Below are 18988 nucleotides of genomic sequence, written 5' to 3'. Positions count from 1 at the left end.
GTTTAAGGGTGTAAATACGGTTCTAGGTTTAGAATCAGGCATTAATATGTACTTTATGTACTAATAAACAGCCAATATCTAATAGTAATATTAATGCTAATAACCAACCAGTTAAGAGTGAGAGTTTGGAAACTACACTTGAGTGTTACTATTAATATGAACTCAACAAAGTATGTAAAATAAGAACATGCATACATAAAAACATGCTTTTTAACGCTAGGCTTAAAATTTTGATGTTTCATCCACTATTGTATTATATATATATATATATTTGTTTACAGTCCATACACAATATTTAGTTTAATTACATCAGAAGTGAATGTTGCTAAATTACTGGAAAATAAAAGTAATATCCCATACTTAAATTTTTCAAGGAAAATTTAATTAAATGACTGTAACTTATTACTTAGTAGTTACAACCAACACTGATTATCATTTGGTAAAACTGTGAAACTGGTCTGTTGTGTATGTATGTATTGTGACATTTGTGGTTGATTTTCTTTGGGTTAGGTAAATCTAAAATTTACAAGAATTTTTTTTTTTAATGTCCTCTACACATTTTGTAGCATCAGTGTTCAATTTGACCCCAGGCTCTTTGAGATGTATAAAACATAGGAAATATCAAAATATTTATTTTATTGAGGTCTCTATAACATGCTATAATGTTATAATGTTCACTATAATATTTAATATATAAATATTCAATATTCAAAAATCTTCCATCTGTTTCATAGATTTAACCTACAGTAACAACCATACTGGGAGAACCACTGATAGTTCACATGATACGGGGGAAGGGGAAATCCTAATTCTAATGTGAACATTTTCCGGTGCTGTGGTGGAGGAAAAACATAAATCTCATGGTTTACATGGGCAGACAAGCCCACTCAAATAGATCCAGGCACGTCTGTGCTGCAGCCAGATGAAAATACTTTAACTTTTCAGAATGTCACTTCGGAAAGCGTGTTGGAAAGAAGGAAAACAGGGCTGCAGCTGATAAAATTGCTGGGATAAAATTGACCCCAGTGTGTAAATAGTTCTTTATCAGATTTTAGGGTAACAGGAGGGTTAAGCAAGATTCAGTTTATAAGTAGGACGCATATGTGCTTTATGTATGTCCTGATGATATTCATCCAGGCCAAACAATACTGTATCTTGTTTCCAAACCTGAGATCACCTAAAAAGACAGGCAGATGAATTATAACTGAACTCAGTTCTTCCATGTCCAATGTGCCGTGCTTGACTTTGGGATATCTAACAAACTGAATTTGTAATATTGGCGCTTTCTTTTACAACAGAGAATCTTGCTTCATTGCTACTGAATTTACAAACGGAGAAAAAAAGAACTGCCTATTTTTCTTGTTCACAACAAAGAACTTGCTTATTCACTTCTTTTTTTATGATTTTTGTTTCTTGCTATTGAATATGCATGTATGTGTATCATATATATTTGAATATTACACGGATAATTTAATATATTTAAGACATTTAAATAATCACAGTTTTTTTTCATAGAGATCTTTAGGATCATTTTGTTGGCTAATTCGTATGAATTCATACTATAGCCAAGGTAAATTTGCCATGGCAAATCATACAAAGATCTACGGATGTGGTCGTATGAATTAATACGAATTGGCCAACTTGTAAAATATGTACGAATTCTTGTGAGATAGCGTTGCTTACAAGATTGTTGGCAAGATTAATTTCACTTATTTTTTCAAGGAACTTTTTCACTTTCTTTAAGATTTGACAGTCACTGCTTTGCATTGTTAAACATTGTGGTTATTATTCATGACCTAAACCAATGTATTGTGTAATTGTTAGGGATGCCCCAATATATCGGCCTACAATTGATCAAAACATTTTTTACATTGGCCGATTGTTTAAAAACAGCCGATGATCAGGGCAGATTATCCTGGAAGTCAAAAGGGTGATAAAGCGCATCAGAACTCATGCTGTGAGATTATTTTGAATTGGGTAGAGATGGATAGATGTGTGTATATATTTTCATTTTAGACAGATTTTAGTCACCTCTAGTTTATAGACAGAATAGGATTGAATGATTTGTGCTTAAATAGAAATTACTCAAACTTTAAACTGAAATTTACAGACAGAGCAAAAATCTTCTTGTTTTTCAAATATATTTGGAAATGAAAACGAAACTGAAAGTTTTATGTAGCAGGAAACACCCCATTCTTTGTTAACAGGAAGTCTACACAATGTAATTCTGTCCTGCTTAGCCATTGTTCACTACTGACCGGGACTCAACAGTAAAAACACTTCTTGTTTTTATTGGAGCATCACTGCTTTTCTTCCAGCTGCTGGTTGCATTTAGGGTTGTAATTGGAAGAAGATACAAAAGCATTTTCCCAGAATTTTATTCATCTTTTTAATCTTCAAAGTGATTTTTGGGTGTTTGAAGTCTGATAATTAATAAAAAAAATTAATAAACTTTGGCTGCTTGGCTTTTTATGTCAACTGTTTAAAATGTTATTTGTGAGAGTCTGTGAGGTAATTCATTGTTTTGGGTGCAGACTTATTTTATGATGACAACTAGAACAGTTTCATATCATAGGCCAACATATATATAAAAGCGTTAAGACAGTTCATGCAAACTTAAACCTATAAACCATATTAATATTCAACCAAAATGGACAGGTCCCACTATGGATCAGAGGTGCATTTTACAAGCATCTGTGCTTTACCAGTGTGTTTGTCTTGGGAAAAAATTATGTTACTTTAGTAAAAAATGATCACTACATTCTAAAGCAGAATCATGCGACGTATTCCTTTTATATTTCATATTAAAATTGATTTAATAGTTAATTACATAAAAATTGTGTACTTTCACTTTCTTGAGTAAAAGTACGAAATTACTTTTTACTTAAGTAAAAGAAAAAAAATGTACTAGATGTTTAAACTACTTAAAATTAAATATTGACCAAAAACTTGAAATTATGAAATGAAGTGGAGTTAAAATGATGATAATATGCTTTGGAATGTATGTTCTCCAAAGAAAAACACTGATAAAATACAAATACTTGAAAATGTACTTTTATGTAGAAAGTAAAAATATTTAAGTATACACCTCTGCTATGGATATGGCTTGCAGATATTCTAGGTCTAATTATAAAGCCAAATATCAACTACTACTTTAACTGAGCCATCAGGCAGATACAGAGATGAAGATAATATACAGCAGGCAGGAGACAACGTGTTGAAAAATGAAAAATGATTAATTGAATAATCTTAGTTGTCATTATGCTCAGTTTAGCTTTGTTGATGTACGGACTAACTTGATGTAGGCTATTAAAGCAAACACAGTCAGTGGAAATGTACTGTTCACAACATTCATGTGACGTTAATAAAAACCCTTGTGATGGAGAGCATTGGAAATCTATATCTACTTGTGAAGACAATACAGTGCCAGCATAAGATTGAAACAATATTAAACAAGTAATGTATGTAATGTATGAACTACACGGACAACATGTAGCTTCAACCAACCAGAAACTTTACTCTTCTTGATTTTTCAAGTACGGCACCTACTTAAGTTGTCAAGTGCCCTCTAGTGGTGGCAACATACACCATATAATACATAACATCCCCCTTCTTTGAGTTTTATTTAACGCATAACAACAAACTCAGACTCATTTACATCACAATTGAACTAGAGTCTAGCATCAATTAAGGGCAACTTATAATGCCTGGGCTATGGCAAATGTCAGGTATTAGATTAAACTAATCATTCCCTGAAAAAAAAACCATTTGGAGACATGTAACAACACTGCATTAAATGCATTTGAAACTGCATTGAGCTTTCATGTCCCTGTGTGTGCATGATGTGAGATATTGTTCATGCATGCATGTATGTGTTGCAAAGTGAGGTCAGTTTCTGTATCTTCCTGGCATTTTCATCAGCCTGCCAAACCGAGTGAAGTGTTCCTCCAACACATCAGTCTTTTGTGATTCAGTTTGTGCTGTGGATGCAGCATTAGGTGGTTTGGAGTGAGTAGCATCTGGCTGAACATAGATGTTTGTGTCTCATATTTTCAAAAGGTGTTTTCGGTTTCTCCTGTAGGTCCTTCCATCTGGAGTCTGAACAATGAATGATCTTGGTTGTTCATGCTATGTTCATGCTATTCAATCCCATTCCCACTGCCATTCAATGACACTTTCCAGCATCTTTCTGAGCGGGACACACATAGGTACTGAACCATGCCCATGAACCGCATAATAGAGCTGCCCAATTCTGTATAAAATTAGAATCACAATTCTTTTGCTTAAAATAAAGATCACGATTCTCAAGAACTTTGTTAATTTTAAAGATGTACGAACCCCTGAACATTAATTTAACATTAGTTTTTACATGTGCAAAGAAATATGCTTCTGAAAATGTCAAATAACTGTAGATAATCAGTTAAAGCAACACTTAAGAGTTTTTGCTCTTTGCTCCCCCTACTGGTTGGAAGCGGTAGTAGGTCTGCCGTAAAGCAAGTTTTTGTAGTTTTCATTCAAACTACAGGACTGCGACCCGACGGTTGGAAACTTCTTTCGGTTTTGGCCGATAGAGGGCTGCAAAGCGAATGCGAAAGTGCTGTTCACCCTGTTTCAAGTGGATGAACGACTGAAACTTTTTTGGAAACGTTATTTTAAGGTAAAAAACTCTTTAGTGTTGCTTTAATGTTACAGTTTTTCTGAATTGCTGAAACACTAAACCCCAATCTCTGAACCGAATTCATAGTGGACTAAACACATCTGTCAAATCATGCACTCTTTTTGCAAAATTCTAAACACAAACTTCTCACTAAAACACACATTTCACACTGCAATGCATTTGTTTTATAAATGCTAAACACAGGCAGGCAAAAGTTGAACACAACTACAACACCGTAAACACAACAACTCAAAATTCTACACACTTTTATCTAATGGTATTTTTTACCAATTGTGTGGATTGGAAACAGTCTGAGAGGCAGATGAAGAGTATGAGGAAGAAAAGGACACCAGAGACGATGCAATTGCCAAAATTTGCAGTTGGACTGTTGAGTTTTTGAAAGCTAATTTTGATTTTGAGTACAAGTGAAATGGTTTTGAAGGAATTGTTTGATTTTGCTGGAAGAGTCAAGGGTTCTGTAAATTTTGTTTGAAATTGGGATTTGTGTTTAAGGTTTTGAGAAAATGAGTGATGGTTTCTAAAAAGGTGTTTTAGTATTTCAGAAAAACTGTAACTGTAGAGTGATAATGGACTCTTTTCATTTAAAGAAAAAATAAAAATATATACATTCTAAGTAGCCTAAATAAAAAAAACAAATACGATTTGGTGCAAATTGCTGCCATATTGACATTACTTTATGATAATGAGCTATGACGCGGTTTAGCGGAAAACTTTGGCGGCAACCAATCGGAAGCCGGAAACTTTTGCTTGAGAGAATTCCAGAGAATGCATTCAAGCGTCAGAGCGTTTTTTGACACTCTCGCTGGCGGCGTGAATGTCCATCGGGTGAATAAATCTACATGCACGCTTAATCTTCACGCCCACTAGAACACTTGGGCCAAATACAGGAAAACTAGTGTAAGTAGTTAAGTGGTCAAGTGCAAAGACAGCAAGTGTGGTTATTTGGACGCAGCCAATGTTTCCCCCTGTGCTAAAACCCTCTCGGAAGGGATAAGATCTGGAATAAGACCATCTTTTTGGTACTAAAACAACATCAAGGTTCTTGCCTGCGCATTGTTCTGCCTCACTCATTCTTTTTAATTTCTGTTTTTTCTGTCTAACTTCTCGGCAAAAGCATCCGCTGTACCAGTGGAGCGAACATGAGCACATTTGGCTTGCGCAATAATAAATGTGATGTCAAGACTTCATCGTCGCCGCTGTGATTGCGTGTTGTCGAGAGAACTGACGAGACTGCATCTTTCCTCTTTGAAAATATAATTACCTGAATCGTCGTAAGGCTGGATTAAAATCATTTGGGGGGTCGAATCGAGATCACAATCTTTAACGTCTGCTGATAGTATGTGACCAATATATACCCCGAGATGTGAACCGCACGAAGGGATTCAATAAGAGAAGGTGACGGCTGAGACATGACAGGTGAAGAGAGCGCAACCTGCCTTGACGATTGATATACGCAACAGTCACAGTATTGTCGGTACAAACGAACACATCTTTGCAGCTGGTTGCTGAAACGCACGAGAGCAAGATGTACAGCGTGTAGTTCTAGGCAGTTTATGTGCCAATGCAGCTGGGGTGTCGTCCAGACCCCCGAAGCTGCGTGCCCGTCGTACGTGGCTCCCCAACCCATGGTGGAGGCATCTGTGCATACAATGGCATGCCCGGAGACCTGTTTCAGAGGCACACCGGCCCAGAGAAACGATGGGTCTGACCACGGAGCAAAGGTTAGTCAGCCGGTGTACTAGGGAAGGCAGGTGCTGCTTCCAGAGAAACGACACCTGTCTCCGTAAATCCACCAGGGACATGTTCTCACATATGGAACACGAACCCTCAGCAAATGCAGCCTCAGCGTGCTAGAGACCCAGACAAGAGAGACAACGCTCGTGGCCATCCCGGGGCGCTATGGAGATACTGCATCTTGAAAAAGACACAAAGTTCAAACATGCTGCTCTTTTAGGGAAATCACTCTTTGTATCAGCTGGTGACACACACAGGGGAGTGGCAACGCACACACTCACACTCAAAATAAAACTGAGAAATTAAAGAGGTGGGTGGAAAAACTGTGAGCCTCCGCTGTGGTGCAGAAATTCAACCAACTTCGACATGCAGTGTACTCGCATGGTGGGTCGGCGTGGCAGATGCAAATACCTGCATGCCAAGTTCATTGGCGTTTTAATAGTTTCTCGAAGTAGTTGCTCTCCGTGAAGCGGTTCCCAATTCGTTGGTCACGACGTGACGTCAAAGCTACCAGATAAAATGGAACAAGAGACATATGGAAAGTGGGAAGGCTGCTATTGCTCTTATTTCTTTAAAAAGAGGAAGATATAGAGGTTAGCTAACCAGAAGACGACTTCTCATGTAAACACCACAGTTGGTTTAAAAAAGGAAGTCATACAGGCCAAAGCACTGGAAACAGATGGTGAGACCCCGATGATGATGAGCAAGATTTAACTTGAGTTAAATAAACTTCTTAACAAAAATTTTCTTCCCTCATCCCTGCTGTTATAACTCACTCAGTCTCTACTACTGAGAGGAAAACTCAAGTACGCTGACCATGAGAAGGGAAAAATTGCTTTGGCAGTAACAAATATAACTTACAAACCCACAGATGAACTGCAGTCATGGAGCAGACATTAAATACTGCAACATCCCAAACATGCTGAGAAGAAAGAGACACAGAGCAACAACTTTTCTTGCCATCATCACCCAAGATGACTGCTTCCAGATATCAAGGTGATATTGACACGATCTTGAGATTTAAATCAATTTATCATTTAAGTTAAGATTCCTTATTTAAAATAACATTGACAGTTGAACCTGAACTTACATTGATTTGTAATGTGAGGCCAAAAGATTAAACAAGAACATATTTCTTCAGAATGGAAAAAACTAAATAGTGATTTACACAGCGATACCTTAGAGGAACAACTTTTGGTTCCCCAAATAACCTTTACGTCAAAAGTTGTTAAAGAACTTTCTGAACTATTTTTTTTTTCTTCAGCAGCTGGTTGCATTCATTAATCTTTTGTGATGACTTATCAGTGACTTGTGCTCTTACAATGGATAAAAACTGTTATGGATTATTTTATAAATCAGTAGAATGCAGGCTTTAAAATGGGGTGATGAAGATGTAAAAAGAAGAGGTAGAGTAGACGAAGAAGAAGAAGAAGAGGGGTTAGTTCAGCCAAGAACATTTTTTTCATTATTTACTCAGCCTGGTGTCATTTAAACAACTTGATTATCTTTCTTTGTTCTTTGTAAAATCCATTTATTATCTGAAATCGGAAAGTGCTAATCTATTTCAGGGTCATGGGAGGCTGGAGCCCATATCTATCCCAACATCTCATGCCACATACAGGATAGGTCTTTATAACCAAAGCATGGATTTTAATAAAAAGTTTAATTTTTATTATCCCTTTGGTCAAACCCATGGTCTTTTATATGTATATACTCTTACAAGGGTGCTAAGTACACATAATTGTGGATGGTAATGTGTAGCCTATTCTAGTAATGTTTTTTGAATGCACAAATTATGTCATGAGTTAATTTATCTATATCCCTATGTATATCTGGTGAGTAATATATTGATGATGGGCTACTTTTATTAAATAAATTACATTTGTTATTGTATGTTTACCGGTTTTTATTGCATTATGTCCAGCGGATGTCACCAGCGTGCTGTGCCACAATGCGGCTACGCAGAACTTTTTCAGTTGTTTCCTGTGCGGTTACCACATGATGGCTCTGTTCACAATAAAAACTTGAAAGTGAAAAAACAGACCCCTTCAATATTAAACACTATTTCCCAAATTGTGTTAATTTATGATCGTGTATTTTTGTATTCTCTAATAAAATATGATTGCTTCTAGTCATTTCTAAATTTATTATTTTTTATTTCTGTCTCTATTTTCTGGTGTTAAATAAACATGTAATGGCTTTGGCACCCATCCAGAAATATCAGTGAAAGGAAAACCCTTCTGGGTGGGGTTTGTTTTATCTTTATATCTGCTTGAAGTGAAGCTTTTCAGTCACAGATCTCAGTGGAATTAAATATAGAGAAAGGCCTATAGGAAAGATAAAGATATAAAGTTGAAGGATCTTTTTATTTTCATATCCTCTTATATTTTTAAAACACATAGAACATGCTTCAGAGTTTGTTTGGACTTTTTTATGTCTCTGCGGTCTCTCAGTTAGTGACTCTCACAGGTTTGTCTTAAATTTATTTTTTATTCTTGTTATATCAATAAACAGCTGGTATCAGTAAACTTTTACAATTAATCTTTACTTTCATTCTTCAGTAATGTATATGTGAACTTACTTCAGATTCATTTTAATGTCATTCAATAATTAATGTCTCAGTAGTGTTTTTATGTTGCATTACATAAATGTGAACTAAATGGTTTTATATACCATCCAGGTCACCCTTGCAAAAGAGGTTCTTAATCTCAATGGGATTCTCCTAAAAGATAAATAAAAAAAGCATTTCTCAGTCAAATGTATGTTATAAAATGACAAACCCTTAACGCGTGGCCAGTGGTCAGTTTGAAGTTATAACAACACTTTATTTTTCAGTCTGCTTGTAATCTGATATTTGAGTGCTGTTATTATATGCTATAATTTAACTTTATAATTTAACTCTAATCTTCATATTTAACAGGTACACAAGCAGAATGTCCTATAAAGTTTAACCCACCGAGTGTTGTTGTGGAGTACGGCAGCTCAGTTTCAGTGAATTGTAGCACTGATGTCACACATGATGGGATGGGCTGGGAAGCCAATGTAGGAGGAGTACCCATGACCACAGACAAACTGATCACCTGGAGAGTGTCTAACCTGAGACAATGGGACATACGGCCACAGTGCTACATAAACTACAATAGGACTCAATGCAAAACTTATCTCCCAATAACTATTTACAGTGAGTTTTCATGTGAGTTTTAACTGAAATACAGAATATAATAGCTACATTTATTGATGTAATATCAGTTTTTTTAATCTTCTTTGACAGAGACTCCAGATAATGTCACCATCAGCACAGTGGATCACACAGGACCAATGACTGAGAGATCACCATATAAGCTCCAGTGTGACATCATGAATGTGGCTCCTAAGAATGTCACTGTGAAATGGTTTAAAGGAGAGACAGAGGTGAAAACTGAGACCTTCAATGACTTTATCAAGACTCCAGGGAATGTGAGATCTACACTTAACATCACTGCAGTCAGAGATGATGATAGAGTTCAGTACAGATGTGAAGCAGAGCTGAAACTGGGAGCAGATGGACCTCAACCTCCTCCTAAAGTGACATCAAACCCTTTTCAGATTACAGTACAGTGTAAGTCATTGCTAAGCTTTTATGATTTTTTCCCAAAATTTTTCCTAACACTAGTTTTTGCCTATTAAATATGCGTGCATGTGTATCATACCATTCTATTCATATTACATAATTTAATATATTTATACATAAAAGTATATGTAGAGTAATACATTGACACTGAATGACGAATGAGTAACAGTTACAGTAACAGCTGTTTGTTTTCATGGAGGTCTGTAGGATAGTTTGTCACCCTCAAGAAAATCTAGTACATGTATGAGATAATCCTATGTCCGGTACAATCTGACCTGCTAAATAATACAACTAAATAAAATAAAAAATTATAAACTTTAAATTAAGAGCCCAGGTGAATTCATAAAGATGGCTGAATGTGACTTAACTGAGTATTATGATTTGTTGTACTAAGAAGTTTATTTCTGTCATCCCCAGATTCACCAAAACATACTCAAGTAAATGAGATCATCACGAAAACAGATGGGGAGATCACTCTGAACTGTACAGTAGCAGCAAATCCACCTGCTACTTACTCCTGGTCCTCAAAACATTTGAAGGAGACGAACAATTCAGCAGTGCTCTCATCCTCTACACTGACTCCAGGAAACTACACATGCACTGCTACAAACACTCTGGGAAAGTCTCAAAAAAGATTCTTCATTAATTCTGGAGGTGCGTTTTTAAATCAAATGAGATTATACGTTTTGGAGCACTGTAAAAATGTAAAGTAGTTACACTTTGTTTCTATTTGTAACTAATTCTGTTTTTCTTCCACAGGCAGTCGCATCACATTCATGGTTAATCTCACTTTTCTTCAGCTGCTGGTTGCTTTAAGGATTGTCATGTGAGGAAGATACAAAAGGATACTCTCAGAAGATTAATTCCACTTCTTTTTTTAAAGCAACTTGTTCACTTTCTTTAAGATCTGACAGTCACTGTTTTGCATCAAAATCTCACGAACGTGAAACATTGTGGATATTATTCATGACCTAAACCAATGTATTGTGTAATTTTTAGGGATGGACCCATATACCAGCCCATAATTGGTATTGGCAGATAAAAGAATTTACATTGGCCGCATTATTTTGAATTGGGTAAAAATGACAGCAAAATTGCAATTTGTATGAAACAGTAAAAATTGAAACCATCAGTGTTGAAAAAACTATGAAAACATGAATGTTTAATTAATTACTCTGTCACAACCTTCTGTACCATCTGCATTTCTGTGCTCAATGATAGTGATCAAAGACTATTGGCAGAATTATTTGTCCAGTACAGTGGGGGTTAAAGGTGGTCTTCTGATTGGTCAGTTTGAATGTATCATGTTGGGTTTGTAGCATTTCAATTGTAACTTTACTGTTATTAAACCTTTTCATTTGGTAAATATTTTGTTTAGTTTTGATTTAATGTTACCTATTGCCATACAATATGCTCTCCCACATATTTTTCTATCATCAGTCGCAGCCCAAGTACTGTTCCAATTCAAAGTTCGCATCAAGCCCAAGTTCACATAAAATCCCCGTGTTCTTGATCCACCCATTTTATCGAGGATGCATCAGAGGAGACTTGTGTGGACTTATGACAGCGAGGTTTCCCAGAATGCATTTCGCGTCAGGAGTTAGTTCTTCCGAGTCTGAACTTGCAAGTTCGAACTACGAAGGACACAAGTCCGAGTTTGGCGTACTTGGTATTGAGAAACCGCTAAGGACTATAAATAGGGAAAACTAATGAGGGGAACAGGTGAAAATAAAAAGTGACGAGACATGGGAAATATGTGATCTTATAACCAACACTGAGACCATGCATTAACCACACAAAAAAAAATGTACTGTCAGAACCCTACCAACATGACTAGATATAATACAAAACAAGATTCGGGCAGGATCCTGACACTTTCTGTTAACGATTCTACAGTCATTTCAGTGTTCTTACAGGCTTTCTTAAAGTTTTGGTGCCAAAACCTGGGAAACTTTTAGTCAGTTTTGTTCTTCTTCTGAAATTTGGATCCTTTACAATCAGTATCTATGGTATTACGCATTGCTCTAAGTAATTGAATATCGGCTTATTGAGTGTCAGTACAGAATTTTTGTATCAGTACATCCCTAGTTATTTTCCTGTTTCTATATAATTTAATTATTATGTATTATATCATTATATATATCATATATTATATTTTATTTTTTTATTTTATTTAACCTTTATTTAACCAGATGGACTCTCTGAGATTTAAAATCTTTTTTCCAGTTGTGACCTGGCCAAAATGGGCAGCAATACAAGTAGTTTCATCGCAGATAAAACGAACAAGAAAACACATTAAAATATACACTGTAATCAATTAAAGCAATTGCATTTTGCTGAGTCAGACTCCATGTGCCAAATAATTTTCTTAAACTGAGCAAGAGACACCAGATTTTGTAACTTCAATTTTGACTGAAGATAATTCCAAATCGAATGAGGCTGCGTATGCAGAAGCCGTCTTCTCAGTGTTTTAAACTGAAATGCCGTGACTGAATGATTTCAAAAAACTGACTGAAGTTTAAACAAGGCTAATTCACCAGAAGGGCACTGCAGTACACAATAGAATCATCTGCATAAAAGTGAAGATTGACATCTTGTGTGTCAATCAAGACTGTTTATATATATATATATATATATATATATATATATATATATATATATAAACAGTCTTGATTGACATATATATATATATATATATATATATATATATATATATATATATATATATATATATATAGTAAATAAAAGGGGACCTAATACAGACCCTTGGGGGACACCACTTAAATAATTTTTGAACCATGGAATAACGCAATCTGACAGACCGATACTTTTTAGACTGCGCAGTAATATTTCATGAACCACTGTGTCGAAAGCTTTAGATAGATCGATAAAAAGAGAAGCACAAAAATCACCTTTGTCAATCGATCCCACGATATCATTTAAAACTTTCAATAAAGCCATTGTAGTACTGTGGTTTTACGAAACCCCGACTGATTATAAGACAGCAGATTGTTTTCATTTAAATAGTGTGTCAACTGATCACAAATGGGTTTTTGTGATATTAATATAGATTTTGTGAGCATATTACACATCAAAGTTATTTTAAACCTACATTTATGTATTTGGCTTATGTTGTTATTCAAAGAGGTTTACAGTACATTTGAAGGTATATGGTTTTATCAGCATTTTTGTTGACTGGAAGTCAAACCCATGGGCCATGACCTTTTGCGCAAGTTATGAGATCAATTTGTGGACACAAAATATTTTTGATACACATTTTGCTATGTTAGTGTGCTAAGATTTTAGGAAACTCCACCCTGGTTTTAAGCTAAAATTAATTTGCCTTCAAAACCATAATTTACCTCTTTTAGATACCAACATTTACATATACAAGTATTACAATAAACAGATGAGATAGTCAAGCAGACTTGATTTCAGACAGATGTACAAACAATAATCACCTCTAGTTTATAGACAGAATAATATTGAATTATTTGTGCTTAAATAGAAATTACTAACAAGTATTACAACAAACCCTCTGTCTGTTAGTTAACTTCCAGCCATTGGGTAATTTATAACTTTGAACCTCTGCAACTTTCAGGGTAATTTTATGAGAATTGTAGCTTACACAAATAAAGTGAAATCTATGTGTTTATTTGTATTAGAAATGTGTGTGTTGCTTGTGTACAAATATGATTCATTTAACTTTCTGTTACTCAAACTCTACACTGAAATTTACAGACAGAGCAAAGAGCTTTTTGTGTTTTCAAATATATTTGGAAATAAAAAACCAAACTGAAAGTTTTCTATAGCTGGATACACTCCATTCTCTGTTAACAGGAAGTCTACACAATGTAATTCAGTCCTGCTTAGCCATTGTTCACTTCTGACCGGGACTCAACTGTAAAAACACTTCTTGTTGGATTTAGGATTGTCATTGAAAGAAGATACAAAAGCATGTTCTCAGAATTTTAATTCATCTTTTTGATTTTCAAAGTGACTGTTAAAGTAAATAAAAGCTGTGATTTATTTTTTACAGTAAAGCATTGGTCTAATACGCATGGTGTTTGAAAAAGTGATGCATAAAGTGTTGAGGGGTTAGAAACTGCTATCACTTATTTTTAGAAGTTCAAACGTTTTTGCAGTCTTGAACGAATGATAAGCTTTCACTTCCTTCCTTAAGAACATGACTCTGAAAATGACCTTTGATTGACTTTAATGCTTCAGATGGTTGTGGAAAAAATGAACTTTGACTGCTTGAGTTTCTTCCTCTAATTTGGGAGAGTCCCTGAGGTAAATAAATGTTCTGCAGACTCACTTTATGATAACAACTAGAAAAGTTTCATATATTACGAAAGTGTTAAGGGTGTAACTTTTGGTGTTCATACCTGTATCAATGATAACTAGGAAAGTTTCACATCTTGTGGTGTGACAATCGCAAAATCACAAGTCCACTAAAAGTTTCCAACAGTGTGTGGATTTTGCCTGTGTTTGTCTTTCTGACAGTTGATAGCTATGGTGTCTGAAATATAAATAATTAGTGGTGCTTACAGTTTTTTACAGACGCTGGGAAACAATTCTCAATACTGAGGTCACTTTTGCAAAACTCTTCACACAGTTCTCCTAACAAACTGTCACAGGTTGGGGCAGACCACAGAGTTGGGGCGGACCACGCCCCTTCCTAGTTTCCACCTGGAGGAGGTCCCAAAGCCACCCCAATGACCAGACACACAAGGAATAAGTTATAATTAAAATAAATCTTTATTAAATTACTTAAAATCAATGGGGAAGGGAAAAGGGGCAATTTAAAACAATGGTTCCTTTGCGCCTCCAGGCGGGCTTCCACGGGGACAGGGGGACAGAGTCCTTGGGGTTGGTTCTCTTGAACCCGTGGCGTGCTCCCCTTCTCCTGGAGGCAAAATCATAGAGAGTGATTACTGCACTGTACACCAATACTGATACCAGCCTTCTCCTTTTTCCTACAGATTCGTGTTGCGAGCAGAGACGCGTACTACAAGGCTGGGATGTTTCTCCCTTTTTCCAGGTTCGTGCTACCAGCAAAGGTAAGTGTTACACCAGACTGAGGCTCTCTTCCTTTTCTAGGTTCGTGCTTTAAGCAAAGGTAAGTGTTACACAAAACTGGGGCTCTCTTCCTTTTCTAGGTTCGTGCTGTAGGCAAAGGTAAGTGTTACACAAGACTGGGGCTTTCTTCCTTTCTAGGTTCGTGCTGTAACCAAAGGTAAGTGTTACACAGGACTGGGGCTTTCTTCTCCCTTATTTCCTCTTTACTCGAGGGCAGTGCACTTAACAACGTGGAGGTTGGCACAATGTGTTTCGACTTACGACCTCCAAATGGGCAGGAGAGGAGACGTCGAGGACAACGGTGTAGAGCCGAACGCTTCCCTCGTTCTTCCTCCACTCACAGTATCGGGGACACGGAACAGGGGCGAACCTTTGAAGAGGCTCCACACAAAGATAATTATTTTTCACAGTCGTCAGCCCAACAACTCCTCGTCGCAAGCATTGATCATAAATTGGTCTACTCACTTCAACCTCCCAGATACTTCACCACTGCCCATCCACTCGTCAAGGAAAGATTTGTCACTTCAAGCTCAAGGAAATCCAAATTTTACAAGTTTCTTCAACCCACACTCCACCGACCTCAACAGCTAGGATCTCCTCATGACTCCTCTGGCCTTGAAGTGGCTTCTGTCGACATGAGCACAGCACGACACTGCAAGCTGTTAGGTGTACACACACAAATGAAGACAAAGACTCACCCATGGCACTACACACACACTTCGTGAATTACGGACTAAGCCAGAACTCGACCCGGGCCCGCCGTGTGGTTGGGTGGTTTTTCTTGGTGGAGGGGATGAAGTGAATCGGAGATGAACACAGGACCCCCTGTGGTGATTCTGGTGCTCCCCGGCTCACCCACGCTCCTTTCTCTCCGGTGGGGCCGCAGTGCTACGGGAGAACTCTCAACACACGGTCAAGTAATACTTTTGTGTTTACATTCCACGATACAAACTTCAATGCTACTCACATATGTTCTCTCCTTCCAGTGTGGCTCCCCGGCTCGCCCACGCTTCTCTCTCCAGTGGGGCCGCAACGCTACGTGGCAACTCACAGCACAGGATCAGGTGATACTTTTACATTCACAATACAGCCACAGACGTTGATGCTACTCACGTATATTCTCTACTTCCAGAGTGGCTTCCCGGCTCGCCCACGCTCCTCCAGTGGGGCCGCAACACTACGTGACTACTCACAACACAAGGTCAGGTGATACTTTTACATTCACAATACACACCAAGTACTTCGATGCTACTCACATAAATTCTCTGCTTCCAGAGTGGCTCCCCGGCTCGCCCACGCTCCTTTCTCCAGTGGGGCTGCAACGCTACGTAAGAACTCACAACACAAGGTCAGGTAATACTCTTTGCTTAGTTACTCCCAATGGTAGAATTCGTTTACTCACACTTGCTGAGGCTTCCCGGCTATCCGCATTGAAAACCACAGCTGTCTTCAACTTAGCCGACCTAGTGACTCGCTTTAGCGATGCTTCTTCACCCAGTTCATCCAATTCGGATTCCTCCGTGGCAACAACAGCACGACACGACACGACACGACTAGGGATGGCTCCCGCGAAACTGACGATTCGACACTGTGTCGAGATCCCGAAGCGTAAATGTTTCGAAACACTGCTCCGAAATGTGATTCGAAACACCCATGTCACGTGATGACGTGATTCGAAACACCAAGCGGTGCATTTCACAAGTATTTCGAAAGGTGGCGTACCTGTCGAATCTGCGTCGAATCTTAAACTGACAGGGTAGGAAACGAATCTGACAATACCTCATAGATGCGTTTTTGGCAAGATCAAATACTATAATTTACTGAAAAGAAGTCATTTTTCCTCATATGTATGTAACACTTACAAAAAAATGCATGCCAGCAAAAGTGTCCCTTGTGTGAGAATGTTTTCAAAGGCTGGAGAAATTATATGTAAAAAAGAAGCTGGTTGAGTTTATCCACACAGAACAATTTATATATTTGAATAAAGATATTTATATGTATGTGGCATATGGCTTGATATATTTTATGAATCTCTTATTATTTATTTGGTATATCTCTATTCCATTTTTTTTATTAAACAGACCCGAATAGCCTATAGTTATCGACAATTGTGAGCCTAAAAGCTCATGTAGTTGTCAAACAGATGTTAAAACAACAACAAAAAGCATTTTATTATGATGACGTAGCGCATGCATTTCCCGGGTTCAATCCTAAGATCTATGCATGAGAGTCGAGAGCACTATCCACTCTCCCATCCTATCACTTGTGTGTCAATCAAACAACATGTGGCATACAATTTGTCAGCGCTCGTCTAAAATCTTGTCAAGGCTGCTTCATGTAAAGACATGCAAACGACCGCTAGGTGTCAATGTGGAGGCGGTTTCGGATTGATGTTTCGAAGCCTCGAAGCATACGGCACAATTGATTCAACTGTTTCAGTGTTTCACGAAGCCTCGCTCTGCCCACCACTAGACACGACACGACACGACACCGCCAACCAAACACAACACAAACTTGACCGCCAAACTGTGTTTCCAAAGTTCCTTTTATCCGCCTTCCTTCCTTCTCTTCAGCCAATCGCTAACCGCTGTGTTGATTTTCCGCACCTGTGTCCCAATCAGGCTGAATTCGTCCTTGGAAAACTACAGGAAGTTCCGGTGTTTCGAGTAAGTCGTCCAGGCGGAAACCATCTTCAGGCGGAACTACTCTTCCAAATTTTCGTTCCGCCTATGCAAAAAGTCACACGGTGACAAAACTTTTAGCTTGGCAAAGCAGTTCATTTCACATTCAAAATGCACTACAACTACCAAAACACTTTAATCAGGTCTCAACTCAACTCATTCTTTCAGAACACTAGCAAATGTTGACAGCCGACAAACACACTTTGTCACCCACAAAAGAACGACCTAAAAAACACTAACGACATGTAGCATTATACAAGGTTTTCTCTGTTATAATTCACTGCTATATATGTTAATGGAATGAATCACACATGATGCAGATTTCTTTAATATTTGATGTAGTTTATTTTTATTTTTTGGCACTGAGTAATTCCAAAATGCAAGAATTTGTATACACACCATCCACTGATACAGATACTGTACAATAGTAATGCTAATCTACTCTGTCTTCTCCATTTGGCCAATTGTTTTTATAGCATTTACAGTTTTTTTACAGACACTAGGACACATTTCTCAATACTTAGGTCACTACAGCTACCAAAACACTTTATTCAGGTCTCAAATCAACTCATTCTTCCAGAACACTAGCAAAGGTTGACAGTCAACAAACACACTTTGTCACCCACAAAACAATGACCTAAAAAAACACTAACAACATGTAGCATTACACAATGTTTAGGGGAGACCGGGGCTGGTTGTCTCACGGGTTGGTTGTCACACTGCTTATTACAGACACACTACATGGCGCTGTGGTACAATTTTGCTATCAATTTGTTAGTCTTTAATAGCTTACTCATTTGCACTTGAAATTTTGCCGAGCAGACACAAAACATTGAGGTTAGGAGACAATTTTTTATTTTTATGGGTCAGAGTAAATTTTCATGTTGGTGTTGTTTTTGTGTTGAGATCTTGTAGGATATTAGTCATTCAAAAACAAAACACTCATTAAAAAGCCAAAAGTAGTAGCTTTATTTTGAGTCATCTTTTAGCGATCAAGTTAAAGCCGTGTGGCAGCTAGCTTAGCATGTTTGTCAAGAAGTCAGTTGGGGATGGTTGTCACATAGCTTGCGGGGTTGGTTGTCACATAAGAATATTGGACATGTAGACCTTTTAAGACTGTTTGTTTGTTTGTTTTTGTTTGCTGTTAAAATAAAATAAAGCATTAAAAAAGAGGTTTTAACACAAAAAATTATTTCTTTTTAT

General features: G+C 37.3%; 2 protein-coding genes across 2 annotated transcripts in view; both read left to right on the top strand.

The window, feature by feature from the left end:
• Positions 1–12278, top strand: part of LOC129431515 (intercellular adhesion molecule 2-like) — a 32232-nt gene extending 19954 nt beyond the window's left edge. The window contains exon 6 of the mRNA XM_055189451.2: positions 10854–12278. The gene's annotated coding sequence lies outside the window, so the exon portion shown is untranslated. The remainder of the gene's footprint in view (positions 1–10853) is intronic.
• On the top strand, positions 8694–10919 carry LOC129431488 (hemicentin-1-like). The gene is made up of 5 exons (XM_055189418.2): positions 8694–8881; positions 9333–9593; positions 9684–10010; positions 10440–10676; positions 10782–10919. The coding sequence occupies exons 1-5, from the start codon at positions 8818–8820 to the stop codon at positions 10850–10852; spliced, it is 960 nt and encodes a 319-aa protein (XP_055045393.2). The 5' UTR covers positions 8694–8817; the 3' UTR covers positions 10853–10919.
• Positions 12279–18988: the final 6710 nt, after the last annotated feature.

This window comes from Misgurnus anguillicaudatus, chromosome 19, assembly GCF_027580225.2.
Source record: "Misgurnus anguillicaudatus chromosome 19, ASM2758022v2, whole genome shotgun sequence".
NCBI lineage: Eukaryota > Metazoa > Chordata > Actinopteri > Cypriniformes > Cobitidae > Misgurnus > Misgurnus anguillicaudatus.
Note: the sequence above shows the minus strand (reverse complement) of the source record. Positions and strands in the feature narration are given on the sequence as shown.

Bases quoted from the DNA above. Each gene is read 5' to 3' on its own strand.
- LOC129431488 (XM_055189418.2), top strand. From the start codon at position 8,818: ATGCTTCAGAGTTTGTTTGGACTTTTTTATGTCTCTGCGGTCTCTCAG. The intron at 9,594-9,683 runs GTGAGTTTTCAT...CTTCTTTGACAG, and splicing joins TCTCCCAATAACTATTTACA to AGACTCCAGATAATGTCACC. The intron at 10,677-10,781 runs GTGCGTTTTTAA...TTTCTTCCACAG, and splicing joins ATTCTTCATTAATTCTGGAG to GCAGTCGCATCACATTCATG.